This window comes from Chinchilla lanigera, unplaced genomic scaffold, assembly GCF_000276665.1.
Source record: "Chinchilla lanigera isolate Chin_1 unplaced genomic scaffold, ChiLan1.0 scaffold00136, whole genome shotgun sequence".
Classification (NCBI taxonomy): Eukaryota; Metazoa; Chordata; class Mammalia; order Rodentia; family Chinchillidae; genus Chinchilla; species Chinchilla lanigera.
Window position 1 is genome coordinate 1,992,660 of NW_004955537.1, and position 16,549 is coordinate 2,009,208.

A 16,549-nucleotide genomic window follows, 5' to 3' on the forward strand; every position below is an offset into this window, starting at 1 on the left:
GAGGGGTCCCCGCGGGGCGCCGCCGCCGTGGCCGCCATGTGCTCCCAGGTCTGGCTGCTAACGGACCGGCGCCTCAGCGAGGACTACCCGCAGGTGCAGATTCTGCGCGCCCTCCGGCAGCGCTGCTCCGAGCAGGACGTGCGCTTCCGGGCGGTGTTCATGGACCAGCTCGCCGTCACCGTCGTCGGCGGCCACCTCGGTGAGCGAGGCGGGCCCCGGGAGGGCGGGCAGGCGCGCCGGGTCCCAGGGCCTCCCCCGCCGAGTCGCCTTCGGGTCCCGCGGCCGGCCGCTCCTCACCTGGGGCTGGGGAAAGCCCGTCACCTTGATAGCCTCTGTTAGTCTCCATCGTCTGCCCTGAGGCCAGGGTTTGAGGACAAGATTTATTAATTCACTTGGGGGACTTCGTGTTGTGAGAGACCCGGTTCACCTGAAGCCTCCCGGGTGTCCAAGGAAAACGAAGCTGCAGACACCACATTTGCAAATTCTACTTGCATGGATACCTCCTCAGTTTAGACTCTGAAATTTAAGAAACCCACTCTAAATGTACAAAATTGCTATATGTTGGCTGTTTTGAAAACTTTCCCAGCAGCTTGTATGCATGGGTGGTGCTCTGCAATGCATATTATTCCCAAACTCGGAATCTGCGTATGGGGGAAATGTGAAAAAGATGGGAGCTACCTCTGGAGTGCAAAGTGCGGGAGACCTTTGATAGGTTTTCTTTAACTCATCCTCCTTCTTAAAAGCGTCGAATTCTGATTCCAGAAAAGCCAAGGTTTCAGGTACACATTGTTCTGACCTTACTGATCACTGCACTGCTGTATCCAAGAGTTTTTCAGGGGTAAGACGTGGTTATCCTCTGTGACCCTGACCTCAAAAGGTGAAGTATGTTTTCAGATATTCTGTATTATCCTTACTGCTTAAGCCTTCTCTGATTTAGGAATCCGTGATTTAGGAACTTCCCACTCAATGGCTTGCTAGTTGTCCCAGTGCTTTGCTAGAGGCTTCAGGGGCTCGAGGACTCAAGGGGAGTCCCAGTTGGTCCCAGTTCAGGGCGGTTATTGGGATATTGTCCACATTACCTCAACCATATCTGTTTATATAGGCACATACAGTACTTTTCTTCGACAAGGAAAGGGATTCCAAGTTTTGAACAAGCTACTTGCAAGGGAGCTTGTGAGTGTGACCTATCTCTAAGTGGAATATATGTGTTGTAGATCTTTTCTCTGTGCGTTTATCTAAACCATATGTAATGTCAGATTATGTATCCTTTCGAGAAATATACTGCAAACATCAGGTGCCTTACATTTAGTCTAAAGCAGTGTCTTTCAAATGTAAGGAGTATCTACCCTCTGTCTATCCTTGATTTGCTAAAACTCTCGCAATTCAAATGCAGAGCTAGATTCCTGAACAAGGAATTTGCAGACCTGGAGCCTTATCACAGTTTTGGTGTTAACAAGTATCTTGGCTTTGCTTTGGGCAAGTCATTATGTCTTTGAATGTCAAGTTTCTCATTTAGGAAACTAAGGGTAGAGGTTCCTCCAGCCTGAAAATTCTGTTTCAGTACTATATTTAAATAGGATAATCTTAAGAGTTGGCTGATCTAGGTTACATCTTTACACCCCCAAGGATGAGTTTGGTTATTTATTTTTCTTTTACAACTTGTAAATATGTCTCTCTTTTTAGGTATATAGTAACCAGAATTTCACATCGTGTTTATTTTGCAGACTCATCACAAAGTCCATAAAAGTAGGAAGATGCTTTCTGTATTTAAAAGTTCAGTTTGAAGAATCAGCTTTAGAAAAAGTGAAAAATCTAGAGTTGCAGAAAACATTTAAACTTTTTGTTTAGTGTCTTAAAATTGAGTGAAATTAATGTGTGAAAGTGTTTCAACCTATCCACAAACCAGGAATTCTTTCTTTTAAACAGGAAAATCCACACAGCTATTTGGTTGGTCAATGGAGAAATTGAAGATAGGTGTTTTTGTTGTTGTTTTTTGTTTGTTTTTTTCCGGTACCAGGAATCAAACTCCCGATGTCGCCCTTGCCAGGCAGGTGCTGTGCCGCTGAGCTAAATCCTCAGCCCCCGAAGATGGGTGTTTTTGGTGCAGTTTTAATTGTTTGTTAATTCTGAGGTACCAGTGCCCAGATCACAGCGCATAAGACAGACCTATATGATCACAGTTCCCAACTCAGTAAATATTTTTGAATGAATAAAGACATGAGCTCCATTTCCCAGTTCCTTCTGTAGTCACTATAGAATACCCTAGACAATGTGTCGAACCATTATTCCCCTGAAAATTCATAGGTTTCCTAATCCAGGAATGTATATTTATACTGAAACTGATGCTGTTGCCCACTTGAGAATTACATGAACCCTGCGAAGGACTTTGAGATGATCCATTCTAATTCATTTATTTTACGAAGAACTTCAGGCTCAAATGGATGAAGTAACTTCCCCAGTGTCATCCAACTGGTTAGTAGTTATATTGTCAACTTGCCATTGCTGGGACAAAATACCCAACATAAGGGCATCTCTAAAGGAGGAAATGTTTATTTTGGCTCATGATGTGTGAGGTGTTGTTATGGTTGATACATTGTGTCAACTTGGGGAGTCTAGAGGTTTGGCTAAGTGACTCAGCAGGAAGCCAGGGTGCTTACTTTGTGTACATCCTGAGCCTATGGAAGAGGAGGGCATGGAGAGGTACAGGCCCCTTAGGTGGGGGTAGCCTGTTTACAATGTAAAGGAGGGAAAGAGGCTGTTTGCCACCATTCCTCCCTCTTGCTCTGGCTGCTTTTCTGTTTGGCTGCCATTCCCCCCTTTGCTCTTCTTGCTTTGCTATCTTCTCCCTCGGAGCCAGCCAAGTATGAACTGAAACCTCCACAAACTGTAAGCTAAATAAACCTTTCCTTCCTTCACTTTGGGCATTGGGTATTTTGTCTCAGCAAGGAGAGAAAAGTAACCAAGACAGGTGTCAGTCCGTGGTTGGCTGGTTCCAAGGTAAAAGCATCATGGTAGAAGGGCATGACAGAGCAGAGTTGCTTAGCTCAGGGCAGCAAGGGAGCAGAGAACAGGGGAAGAGCCAGAGAATAAATCCTCGAAATTCTACACACACACACACACACACACACACACACACACACACACACACACGTGACCCTTGCATGGATCCAAAGCATCCATCTAGCTGTCTCTCAAGCCAATCAAGTTGACAGTCAGGATTAACCATCCCAGCAATTTAAAAACCTGATCTTAGTGCTGCAGGCGCAGATAGCCCTGGGGTCAATCCTCAGCACTGCAAAACAAAACACCCTAAACACTTATCTGCAAATTCCCAGTCCACTGATATGGAATGAGTAGGACTTAGATATCTGCAATCTGTAGTGTCTTTCTCAGTAGATGTGGAATTGAGCTGAATTAAATTGAAGTAAGACACTGACTTTGCAAAGGAATTTTATAGTTTAGGAAATTAAGGTACCACCTTTACAAATCCTTTGTGCCTTTGCTCCCTTCTCTTCTTTAGATTAATGTAGGGGTATAATGAAGAAGTGGGCTTGGGGAAGGTACAGGTAGGCAGTAACCTCAGCCAGTGGCTTGAATTCATTCATCCAGGGATGTGAATTTCAGGTTGTATCCAGATGTCTGGTAATAGGATTCTTCCGAGAAGGGATTAAAAGTTTTAATTATGAAGATTGCAAGTGTTTTAAACAACACTATATTTAAGCTGAAAATGCTGTCCACATGCAAGGTCTCATGATTACTTTTATCCAAGTAACCTGCTCTCCCCAACATAACTTTGGGTGGGGAGAAGGAATGACTTGCAAGGGACTAAAGCAGTTCTATAGAACCCATCCTCTCCTTGCTTCCCCCCCATGTGTAGTGTAACGAAAATCATATCCATCTCTACTTCCTTCTTAGAAATTGCAGATTTTTCATTCTCCAACAAATACGTATTAATTATTCTTAACCCTAGAGATAAGGCAGTGAGTGCACATAATAATAGTTGTAACAGAATCGGTGTGGTGCTCGGGGCCAGTCATAGGCCTAGATTCTTTTTAGGTATTAACCCTTACAAGCACCAACAAGGATCACTGGATACATAGTACTGCATGGGTGCTGGGCCCGGCACTCAATGACTCTGGCCCGAACGCTTTCTGTCTCACTCCTTCCATTCTCTCTCATGATCCACCGATACACACTTCACCGTGTTACTCTTCAGCTCCCAGCTGGCCTTGCACTAAACTCTCTGTGGTTGAGATGCCCCTTCTCTCTCACATGGTGAGTTTTTATTCATCCTTCAAATCTAGCACAAGTTACTCATCTCTATAAAGTCTTTCTTGAACTCTGTCCGTAAATAGTCACTCTCTTCCAACTGCTGTCAAAAAGCATTATCTATACCTTTTAAAATAATACATCTTTTTTTTTGGTAATTTGTGTATTTACAAGGTTTATATACCTTTTGTCCTTGAATGAATAACTGGGGATTCCTCAAATGTATGCTTCATAACTTCTATATAGATCTTCATTTAATGTTTGTTGAATGGCTGAGTGAAGTGCCCTGAAGGCTAATTTGAAGTCTTTTTTTGTAATTAGCCTCTGTGTTTGGGAGATCTTGATTGAATATGTAAATATTTTTGTGATGAGCAATTAAATGAGGGCAGATTTAGTAGAAAGAACCAAGTTCTTTCACTACCCCAGGTTTGAAACATTAACTGGTTCCAGAAGCTAGTCACAAACTCAGGGACAGGTACCAAGACAAATGATATGGGTTGAGCTAGGAAGTGAGGTTGTGTTGTGCTTTGTCTCTTAGGAGCAGAATGATTCAGCATTCTTTCTCTTTTAAGAGCAAAAACCTTGGTGACCATATAGCAATTTCTATCATTATTATTATTAATTATTACTACTATTTCAGTGCTGAGGATCAAACCTAGAGCCTTAGCTATGCTAGGCAAGCACTTTATCACTGAGCTACATCCTCAGACACATACAGAAATTTCTAGGTCAGCCTCTTTAAATCAGTGCTCTAGGATCCTTTTGCTTGGTTCCTTGTAGCAATTAGGTAAGATCTGAGAGGGTTGAGAGAGAGGGATCCTAAATAAATTTATATGAGGTGATATCTTACATTCGCCTCCCAGAAGACAACAGAAGGCCTTGGAGACAGGATGGACTTTCATCTTGATGCAGGAAGACACTAGCAAGAAATGGTACCATGCTGTTTTAATCAGTTTTCCGTTGTGACAAAATACCTGAGAAAATCAGCATCAAGGAAGACAAATCTTATTTGGGTTTGGTGGAGGAAAGGTGTCAACTTCATCATGGCCAGAAAGCAGAGAAAGAGGGAGAGAGAAGTCCAAGGGCAAAATATACCCTCCAGAAACACGGCCTGAGTGACTTCTTCCAGCCACACCCTGTCTCCTAAAGTTCTTAGCACCTCCCAGTAGTACCACCAGCTGGGGACCAGTGCTTCAACACATGAGCCTTGGAGGCACTGCAGATCCAAACTGTAACACGTCATGACTTCTCTGCATAGGGTAGCCAGTGGTGGCGAACCTGTGGCACGCATGCCACAGCGGGCTGTCCGCTATCACTGAAAGCTCTAGAAGGCTTGCCATCACTGAGCCAGGCCTCTAGCCTCATTTCTGCGACAGCCATGTGCCTAACACTTGGGGATCTTGATGACACTGCCATGCAGCATCCGTGGAGATGGAAGCTGGGAAAGGGGCAGAAACATCTACTGTACGGCATTTCATGAGTGAGGTAGGTACAGTTAACTCACAGGTCCACATTCATATCTGTAGGCTGACCTCAAGGACTGAGGAGCGTCGGATATTTAGTCTTTGTGTTACTCAGTAGTTTTAGGACCACCTCGTAAACAATGTTGGGTAGAGTTCTAAACCACTGAACTGGAATCCTTTGTAGACATCAAAGCTGCGTTCACAGATTTCCAGACCACCTATTGTTCTTACCCTAACTTCCGCCAGTGTTAACTTTGCCTGCTGGCACGGGGGACAACTGTCACTCGGAGAGTGATCCTCACCAGTCATCCTTACCACGCCGTGAGTCCTCCTCACTCCCCTCCCTAGCATGGAGCCCACTGACATTCAGGTGCATTCTTCCCGCTCTCAGCCACCGCAGCCACTTCCCTGGGTACCTCGCCCACTGCTCTGAGAAGCTGAAGTTTATATTGTTTTCATATAACCTACAGCCTGGTCTGAAATTATTGGTCTACTTCTGTTTGACCTTTCCCTATTAAAAAGTAACCTAAGACTCCATCCTGTGAAAAGGATAAATTTACATTCATCTTGATTCTTTATTCCTTCATTTCTGTTATTAAATGCTTTAGTATTTGTCTAATCTTCACAGAAATCCATTCATCTGCACATTTCTTTCATTTAATAGGTACTTGCCGAGCACCTGCTCTGTGCGGGGCACTGAGATAGGCACTGGAGATGTATCGGAGAGGGAGCGTGGGTGTGGCCTCACCTTCATTATGACTATGTCATTCACTCATTCATTCATTCATTCGTTTGTTCTGTCAAAAAGTATCTGTTGCCTGCCTACTGTGTGGAAGATACATTCCAGTGCCAAAGTAAAACAGCCAGAGATCTCAGGTGAGATTCTAGATGGGTAAGTTAGAATATAAATAAGGTGAGTGAAATATATAGTACAGTATATTTGTTTTAAAAAAAAGCTAAGGAGGAAGAACAGGGAAGTGGTTTGTAACATTAGGTTCGCTGGGTGGGTGGCCTTCACCCGAGGGGAATTCTGTGGAGACCTGAGAGAGGTGAGCACGCAGGCCACTTAGACATCTGGTGTGGAGTGGCTCCGCTGCAAGGGAATAGCGAAGAGGCCAGTGGAGCAACCGGAGCAGGTGAAGGGGCAAATATTAGAGAGGAGGCCGAGAGGTAGTGGGGAGGGGAGCAGATACATAGGGCCTTGAGAGTCATCAGAAACCTTTGGCTTTTATTCTGGGTGAGCAGGGGCTCCACTGCAGGGGTCTTCAGCAGAGAAGTGATATGATCTGCAGCATGGCACTCGGGGTCCCATTGGCAAGTACGTGGAGAATGGGTCCGTGGGAATAAGGAGGCCCCCGAGAAGGTTGCTGTGATAATTCAGGTGAGATGATTACTGGACTAAAATGATTGCAGGGAAGGAGGTGAGGAGTGACTGGATTTAAACAGTGTTGTCGGGATTTGCTTTCTGGGTAAGAAATTGGATGTTCAGGAAAGACCAGTCAAGGAGTTTTGGCCTAGGCAGCCGGAAGAAAAAAATGTGCCATTTACTCATGGAAAGGATGAGACAGGAGTAGGTTTGGGCAGGTGGTGAGAGTCAGAACTCAGTCTGAGATGCCCAGTGAATGTCCAAGTGGAAATGTTAGGTAGAACGGTTTGGTAGAGATTAGGATGGCGGGGAAAGGCTTGGCCTGGAGATAGCAGAGTGGGATTCTGTTTGTACACCTTTAAGGGAGGAATGCATCTCTGAATAGAAAAAAGAAGGGTCCCACGACGGAGCTGTGGGGCTCTCCGGGGTTGAGTGGCCAAGGAAGAGTTACAAACAGTAAAGAAGCTGAGAGAAAGAAGAGGGTGGCGTCCTGGAAGCCAAGTGGAAAAAGTAGTTCAGGAAGGAAGATGTACTCGGGTAAGGTCAAGCATTGCTAACATCTGAGGATTGAGGACCGATTTAGCAGTGCGGATTTAGCATTAGCGACTGTAATAAGGACAGTTTTAGTGAAGTGATAAAAAATAGTGAATAGACCAGTCTTTGAGACCTTACTGTAACAGAAAGACAAAAAAGATGAAAGTCAAGGGGGTGAGAGACTTTTCTCAAAGAAGGAGAAATAATGACATGTTTGCATGCTGATGTTGATGACCCAGTAGAGAGGGAGAAACTGATGTTGCCACAGAGAGACAAATGGCCAGAGCTATATATTAAGGGGATGAGAGGAGCTGGGATCTACTGTCGGTGTAAGCTAGGAGTAAGGACAGGTACTGTGTCATTTCAGCCCACGTGCACAGAGAGAAGATAACCTGTAAGTCTGAAGTCGTCGGTGGGTAGACGTCATGTTGGGAACTAATGGAGCTCTTCTCTGATTGCTTGACTTTTTTTGCATATAAAAATGAGCAGGAAAAGAGAAAGAAGTAGTGAAGGTTTGAAGCGAGAAGAGAAAGTATGAAGTATGAGGTTGAATGAATAGGTCTGGAAAATATAACGATTGCCAGGCACCATTGAGAGTGCCTTGAGGCCAGCAGGCTTGTGCACGATTCCCCAGGTGTGTCCCACTGCAACGGCGTGCACAGGAAGGAAGCGGAGCATTGGATCCCCCTGACCAGAGCGCTGGTTTAGTCTGGCAAACACTGCTTTCAGGGATTTGAGGGTGCGTGCAAGAGAGTGATTAGGGGGACTGAGGGTAGGAAGGGAGGGGTACTGTGAGAAGATGAGGGGTCCATGCCTGATAGCTCCCAGTTGGGATACTAGCAAAGTCAGCTGGAAAGACAGGAGGTGGAGGTTGGAAATTGCAGTTAAGATAGCTGCGCACTCTACAGTGTATTTGGGAGTATTGTCTTTCTTCTTAAATTCCAGGGACAGTGTTTGTTTCGTGCACGTTCTCCCGGCCCCGTTTCCATAAGATGGTGCCTGTGCCTTATCTCTCGTGACCCTCATGCATCCCTTTTGGCCCTTAGAACTTGACTCCCCTGGGGCCACTTGTGGCCACCAGCACCTGCATGTCTGTGTGGTGACTTTCTCTGCTCACAGGAGCCCTCTCTGCTCGTACGTGCACGGCACATCAGAAGGGGCCAGCAGATTAAAGCCGTACCCCCGTGTGGCTTTCAGTCGAATGCTGAGCTTGGTTATAAATGTACCAAAATGCCAACTCCCTGGCACTCGGGTGAGGCCGGTGAGGGGTGTGTATGTACTTATCCTCAGCAGCGGTCAGCCCCAGAAGGCGGTAGCTCATTTGAAAACATACCTCATTTGTCACTTTGCAGTGTTTCCTAGAATCGTCACCCAGGTAGGCTACTTGCGCTTAAATGGCGGCCTGAGGGTGAGCTTCTGGACAAACCCAAACCAGTACTGGGAATGACCCAAAGTAGGTGCTAATTAAATATTTGCTGAATTAATACATAAAACAGTAGATGTGTTGCGTGAATGAAATGATTTAAGTCGTGTCTGTCTACCTCCACAAGGAGACTGTAAGCTCTGGGGGGTGGGCAGAGATGCCTCGTGTGTCTTTGTGCTCCTGTATAACAGTGTGTCTGACTCATACCAAGTGCTCAGCAAGGTTGAATTGAATTAAGTAACTTCAAAATAGCAGTAGGTAGAGAGAGAAAGTGGCCGCATAAATAACTGGATTTTAGTGAAGTGGAAGTGAGATTTCTTCAGGCATCCTCCCAAAGAACTTTAAAGTGAAAGGAGCAGTGGCAACAGCCTGTATCAAGAATAAAAATAACGTCCTTATGGATTGTGAGTTTGAGTGCTGTCTGGGAAATGCATAGAGACCCTGTCTGAAAATAAGAAATATAAAGTGCTAGGGGCGTAGCTCAACGCAGTGCCCTGGGTTCAATCCCCAATATTGCAAAAAAAAAAAAAAAAAAAAAAATAGAATAACAGTTCTTGTGGGCAGTGCCAGAGAGGATAGAGCAGAAAGAAATGAGGGAAAAACTGAAGACTGAGCTTAGCCAAGTGGTATTTGGATCACACCGCTGCTTCATTGCACAGCAAGATATTCCAAAACACTACCTGGACTATCCACTTTATTTATCTTGTTGCTCTCTGATCCCTTTCAGAGCTTCATTTCCAGCCATGAGCAATCCTGCTAAAATATAAAGGCCGACAAGGTGCCATAAGCAAAGTCCTTATTTGCTCACTTGCAGCGGTATCCTGCTACTTCCTTATTTCTGCTGCTTGGGACTTGGAGAGACCCTGTCTCAAAATAAAAAATATAAAGGGCTTGCTTTATTCATGAAGGCATTTTCTCCTGGCATACAGGAAACAAGTTTATGATACCACGCATGTTTATGTGTGCACACGTGTAATGTGTTTGCACAGGTTGGAAGCGTGGTGACCCATTATATAAGTTTTACATAAATGCCAAGACATTGACAATGAAATCAATTCCACTGATCCAGATTATAAGATGCTTTTATTTTATTTTGTTTTATTTATTTTTGGTTCTGGGAATCAAACTCAGGATCTTGCACTTGCCAGGCAGGCGCTTGTGCCACTGAGCTATATCCCCAGCCCTTTAAGATGCTTTTAAATGAGATAATATAGGTGAAAGTTTTTCACAGAGCACCTAAAGATGCTCAATAAAATTGCTAGCCAAATTCAAATGTGAATTTATAGCTTCTTTTATCATCCCTGTTTCTGCTTCCCTCTATTGGTAGGAATGATTGAGAATGTTGTTTTAAGTTTTAGAACTCTACTTTCAAGTAATGATTTGCATGTTTCACACTAAAGCTGTTTCTCTTTATTACAAAGTGTATTTCTTTGCTATTGCACATACAAAAGCAAAAGTCATTTTGTAGAGTTTTATCCTGATACATGGATTATAAACACACATTTAATCATTGGGAAAAGTTACTCTAGTTTGCTATATTGTATTTTTTGGGCTTGTTTTGTTTTGTTCTGTTCTGTTTTGAGACAGGATCTCACTATGCATTTCAGGCCAGCTTTGAACTCACTGTGTAGCCCAGGTTGTCCTCGAAGTCATGGCAATCCTCCTGCCTCAGCCTCCTAAATGCTAGGATTACAGGCATATGCCACTACACCCAGCTTTGCTATATTGTCTTTAATATATTAAAATATTTCCAAATATAGAAGGTTCAAAAAAATTAGAACATAGTTACCTGTGAAAGAGCCAGGGACATAGCTCAATGACATAGCACCTGCCTAGCAAGTGTAAGGTCATGAGTTTGATTCCCAATACCAAAAAGAAAAGAAAAGAAAACAATACATGTGAAAGTGGATTCTTCTTCTTAAAAGCCAAATGGAATCTAGGCATGGTGACACACACCTGTAATCTCAGCATTCTGTTAAGTGAAGGCAGGAAGATCACAAGTCCGAGACCATCCTGGACAGCTCAGCAAAACCCTTTCTCAAAAAGGAAAAAAAAGTACTAGGGATATAGCCCAGTGTGAATGCTGTGGCTTCAATCCCCAGTTCCGCCACCCCAAAGTGAGGTGGAGAAAATATTGTTTTGGTTTCAAACAGTTTAGACTGTGTTGGTTGTTCATCATTGTATTAATTAGTTTTGAGTCTTATAATCTTTTTTTCTGTTAATATCTTATTGACCTATCTGGGGCAGAGAGATCATTTTACGTTTTTTAAAAAATAGTTTGAGGCTAAACATAGTAAATTCTGAGCCCAGTTCAGGAGTCTGGGGCTCCCCAAGTATCCCAGACGCAGCTCAGCTTCTTCCCCACCTCCCTAAGTAAAAGTGATGCCGAATCACATACAATCCCTTGTTCCCTGAGGGTGAGGCCACTCGTGCACTGCTGAGGGCTTTCCTTTCTCTCACTGCAGCCAAGGGGGCCTCGTCCTCGTCATGTCCTGTAGAGCATTTCATTGGTATGAAGCCTGTAGATCACAGTGGGAATGTGAAGGATTCTGGGTGTCTTAGTTACTTTCCAAGTCACTGGGACAAAATACCCAACACCCACAACTTAAAGAAGAAACGTTTATTTTTGGCTCATGGTAACAGTCCGTGGTCCATTAGCTCCAATGCAGAAATAGGATGGTGGAGGAAAGCTGCTCATGTCATGGCAACCAGGAAACAGAGAGAAGGGAGCAACTGGGGAGGGAGATGCACCCTTCCAGATGATGCCCCAGTGCCTCTTCTGACCAGGTCCCATCTCCCCACAGCAAGTCAGCTGTGAACTCGCCAGTAGACCGTTCCACCAATGAGCATAGTGCCAGGTCTGAACCATAACACGGGAAAAGGGGACATCTTAAATAAACTGTCTCTTGTGTTAAACTTACTAGATCCTTTCCTAAAAGGAGATGTTAATGGGGAGGGAGGGAGGGAGAGAAAGTGCGAGAGAGCGCTTGAGATTGCTTAAGTGACTAAGTGGCTCAGAATTCGTAAACAGGTTTACCAGTGGCCATTCTTACACCCAAATTATTCCTGATCTCTTGATCATGTGTGCTGCAACTGCAGCTCGCACTGAAGCCACACCAAGCGACAACCTCTTATCTGCCAGAAGTTACATTCCCGAAACGTGAAGGCGGAGGCAAGGGGAATGAGCAGGGGCAAGAGACGTTGCTCAGAGCACAAATGTCGAAAGGATGCTCTGCAGAGGGCGTTCTAGGCTCTCCCTCCGCGCCAAAATCCAGGGGTGCCCAAGTCCCTTGTATAGAATGATGCAGTATTTACATATAACCTGTGCACATCCACCTGTGTACTTCAAATTCTCTCCAAATTACTGTTGTTTTTTTTGTTTTTTTGTTTTTTTCCTGGTACCCGGAACTCTCCAAATTACTTACAAGAGCCAGTACAATGTAAATTCTATGTATTTATTGCCTTTTTTTTCTTTTTTTTAGTGCTGGGGACTGAACCCAGTGTTTTGCCCATGCTTGGCAAGTGTCCTACCACCAAACTATACCCTCAGCCCCATAAGCAGTTGTTATACTGTATTGTTTATGGAGCAAGGGTAAAAAAAAATCTCTGCATGTTCAGTATAGATGCAGACTTAATTTTTGGGTACACCCTATCTGCAGTTTATTGTATCCACAGATGTTGAGCCTGTGGATATATAGGGTTGGCTATAATTAGTTTGGCACATGTGCCTAAATCCATCATATGCTCTGCACAGAGCTGGACAGCAGCGCAGTCAGACATCAAACCTGTCTTAACTGCTCGGTTGAGCCTTTCGGCTCCACTTTAACCCATTCCATTCTTCATTTATTAAGGGCTTCAGTTGGAATGAGCCAGGCCCAAAGATTTACCTTTGGAGAAGAGAAATGAAGTCCTGGTAAGACTTCCTAGGTGTATGTGAATCTGCTTGTTGAGGCTGAGCTGTCTCTGTGCACTTGTGGTTGGTATTTCCAGAAATGGACTGAATTCTTTCCTTCCCATTTAGAAGTCTGTTTGTCTGTGGTCTTGTGTTGGGATTTGAAAGCCAGATGTTTTCGCTGCTTCTTGCTTCTCTAGGTCACTTTTCTGTTGCAAAGCTGTTTTTCTCATTAGGTAGTGAAAATCTGCATAAATTGTCCTACCTTGCTTAGTAGAATGTCTGCGTAATAATAATGCAAGTGCCTTGCGTGTGTATAGCATTTTATGGTTTTCAAAACATTTTTGCCTCTATTACCTCACTGTGCAATGCTGTCCTGCTGATCTGTAGTTACTCACCATTTTCATCAACCTGGGAACTTGTCTTTCTTCTTTCTTCTAACCTTGAGGATACCATGCATTGCTTACTCCCTACCTCCTTTGTTTTATTTTCCCCAAAGGCCAAAGGTGGCAAAAAAATTTCATAGAACAGTAAAAGCATATATAAATGATTCTGTTTTCTGATGGGAAAGTGAAGATAACCTGGATGCTGTTTACGTACTATCTCTGAGAGCTATGCTCTACCTGCTTGGGTTCTCTTTCTTAGCAGGAGTTCTAAAAACAATGTATTGTGATAACTGCACCTCCGCATCCTCCTCCCACCTTCTTTTAATCAGCAAAACACTGAGAACGGAGGAAGCGTGTAAGTTAGAGCCATGCAGTCGTTTTGTAAGTGCTCTTTGTTTTTGTACTTAGAGTTTATTTTTCTCCTTTCTCAGTTTTAAAGCATTGTTACTGATAGTGCTCCTCCCTGGTGGAAAAATTACAACTTCCTTAGCACCTTTGTTTTTGTGGAATTACACGGTTGCACAGCCTGTCACTTATGAAACAGAGGGAGCTTTAAGTTGAAGTCTGTAGGGTGGACCTGTAAGTTACGTTTTAAAGGTTTTCTTCAGTGTGTTTTGGAAACTCCTTTAAGGTTCATTGAGGCAGCCCCAGGAATGCCTTGTACACACTTCTTAAGGGCCCACCATTCCCATGTCTTGTCTCCGCCCCTCCACCCCCAGATGCTGAGGTGTCATTATAAATGACCAGGTGACTGTTGAGAGTCAGACAAGCCATGTGAGTTCAGGCCCGAGGAGCACCAGCCACGCTGCTGATCCGTCCTGGTCTTATTTTCCCTCTCTGTCATCCTTGAGTGATCCGTGAGCCTCAGCCCATTCCATCTAAGGGAGTAGAAGAGTATCCATTTTTTGAGCCTGAAACTATCTCCCTGTAGTTTCTGTTTAGTTCCACAAACATCGGGTGCCTGCCATACATGAAGCAGTGTTGGAGGGGCTAGAAAAGACACAGACGAAATAATGCTCTTCCAGCTAGCTCCATCTCACGGAGACATCAAAGATAAGCCGTGTAATCCTTCTGCACAGTTGTTCTTTGGTAACTTCAAGGCTATGCTCTGGGTCCTCTGAGTCTTCTCATGGGACCAATACTCCAGTTAACCCAGTGTAACGTAGCTCCAGGTCTTCTCGCTGTATGGATTGCTCTATCTTTCAGTTAATTTTAATGTTGAATATCCAGTTCAATATTTTCTATACATTGAATTAAATTGATTTTAGTAGACTTAGTCTTATAAAGGCAATATGCTCATGAAGAAATTCTGAAAAATACAACTATAAATTATAAAATATAAAGGAGACATTACATGTAATCCCACTGCCCACTGTTAAAATGCTGGTGTATTTTTCGTTAGCATTTTCCAACTTGTATCTATTTACATAGCTGAGATTATAATTTTGTATCCCGTTGTCCATTTTTGTTGCTTATTTATACATTTGATATCAAACAGTATATTCATAAAAATCATTTACATGGCTATGTAATATGCCAGTTAGACTTTCTTAAATTAAATCATGCCGGGCATGGTGGCACACACCTGTCATCCCAGCACTCCGGAGGCTGAGGCAGGAGGATCGTTGTGAGTTTGAAACCAGCCTGGGCTACAAAGTGAGCTCAAAGCCAGCCTGAACTGCAAAGTGAGACCCTGTCTCAAAGAGACAAAAAAAAATCAATCAGTCAGTCAGTTAATCAATCAATCATAAAGTGGCAGAGATTCCATAAGTGGGCTCCATTGTTGCCTCTTTATTAAGGCTTTAGCCTCCTCAGCCACTGTACTTCTGAGTAACAATAGTACTTTGTGGAAGGAAGGTGTTGGAATACTTTTCTCCTGTGGATCTTTCTAGTTTAGGCTAACCTTGATCTATTGCTTTTCCCCCTTTCTGTCTGCTCCTCTGTGTTTCCTCATAATCATGCTCTGGCCATCTGCTTGGCGAGCAGGGTTGACAATGGTGTTTTCTTGTGACGTGCACTACAGTATCCAGGTGGCTGCTTTTGAGGCTCTGTTTCTCCCAGGTTCGGGCTGGAGGAGTACCTTGGGGGCTGTTACTGGGGACTCAGCAATGGCAAGCACAGCACTCACTCTGGTCCTTGGGTTGCAGGCCTGCAGCTGAACCAGAAGGCCCTTACCACCTTCCCAGACGTGGTGGTCGTGCGGGTGTCCACGCCCTCCGTGCAGTCGGACAGTGACATCACTGTCCTGAGGCACCTGGAGAAGCTGGGCTGCCGCTTGGTCAACAGCTCACAGAGCATCTTAAACTGCATCAACAAATTCTGGACATTCCAAGAGCTGGCTGGACACGGGGTCCCCATGCCAGACACCTTCTCGTATGGTAAGTCCTTAAACGGCAGTCAGAATTTATCTTTCCAACCACTTGCATGTGTATGATTTCTCTCCCCCGACAGAAACCTAGTCTTTCTTGTTGCCTTTCAGTATGAGTCTCCATCTTAGATGATAGGACATCTTGAGCCTGGATCATGGCCATTCTCTCTGAAGTGACTTTGCTTCTTTCTGTATGTGGGTCACTCACTAAATACGCATCTGGCCGGACATGGTGGCGCACCCCTGTAATCCCAGCACTTGGGATGCTGAGGCAAGAGGATCGTTGCAAGTTCGAGACCAGCCTGGGCTGCAAAGTGAGCTCAAGGCAGCCTGAACTGCATAGCCAGACCCTGTCTCAAAAAACAAAACAAAACAAAAGATTGGGGAAACCAACTGGTGCGGTGGTACCTGCCTGTAATCCCCACACTTGGAAGGGTGAGGCAAAGAGGTCACTATGAGTTCAAGGACAGCCTAGATTACATGGTGAGACCCTGTCTCAAAAACAAACAAATTTTTAAAAGCCCAAAGATTAGGAAGACAAGAAGGTGCCATAGATAGCATGTGAAGGAGATACTGAGGGCTTTAGTCGGGAAGTTGCCCTAATCAGAGTCACAGTATAGATGATCACTTTGGCCACACCATGGAGAAGGAATTGGGTGGGGCGAAGTAGAGACAGGATAGGTAATTATAGGCTTTTGAAATAATCTGAGTGAGCAACAGTGGTCCAAAAATTACAGTGAAAATGAAGGTAAGTGAGCCGATGCAGGGATTAGGAAGGGCACAGAAATAATAGCATATGGTGATTGACTGGGTATGGGGACTGCGGAGAGGAATCAAGCGACTGGTTT

At 44.3% G+C, this 16,549-nt stretch overlaps 1 protein-coding gene across 1 annotated transcript in view; it reads left to right on the top strand.

Annotated features, from left to right (window-relative positions):
• The window catches only part of Rimkla (ribosomal modification protein rimK-like family member A), a gene marked incomplete at its 5' end in the record, with an annotated part of 31,672 nt that continues 15,123 nt past the window's right edge, over positions 1–16,549 (top strand). Inside the window, 2 exon segments of the mRNA XM_005410597.2 lie at positions 1–199; positions 15,481–15,711. Coding sequence (XP_005410654.1) covers positions 37–199; positions 15,481–15,711 — 394 coding nt within the window.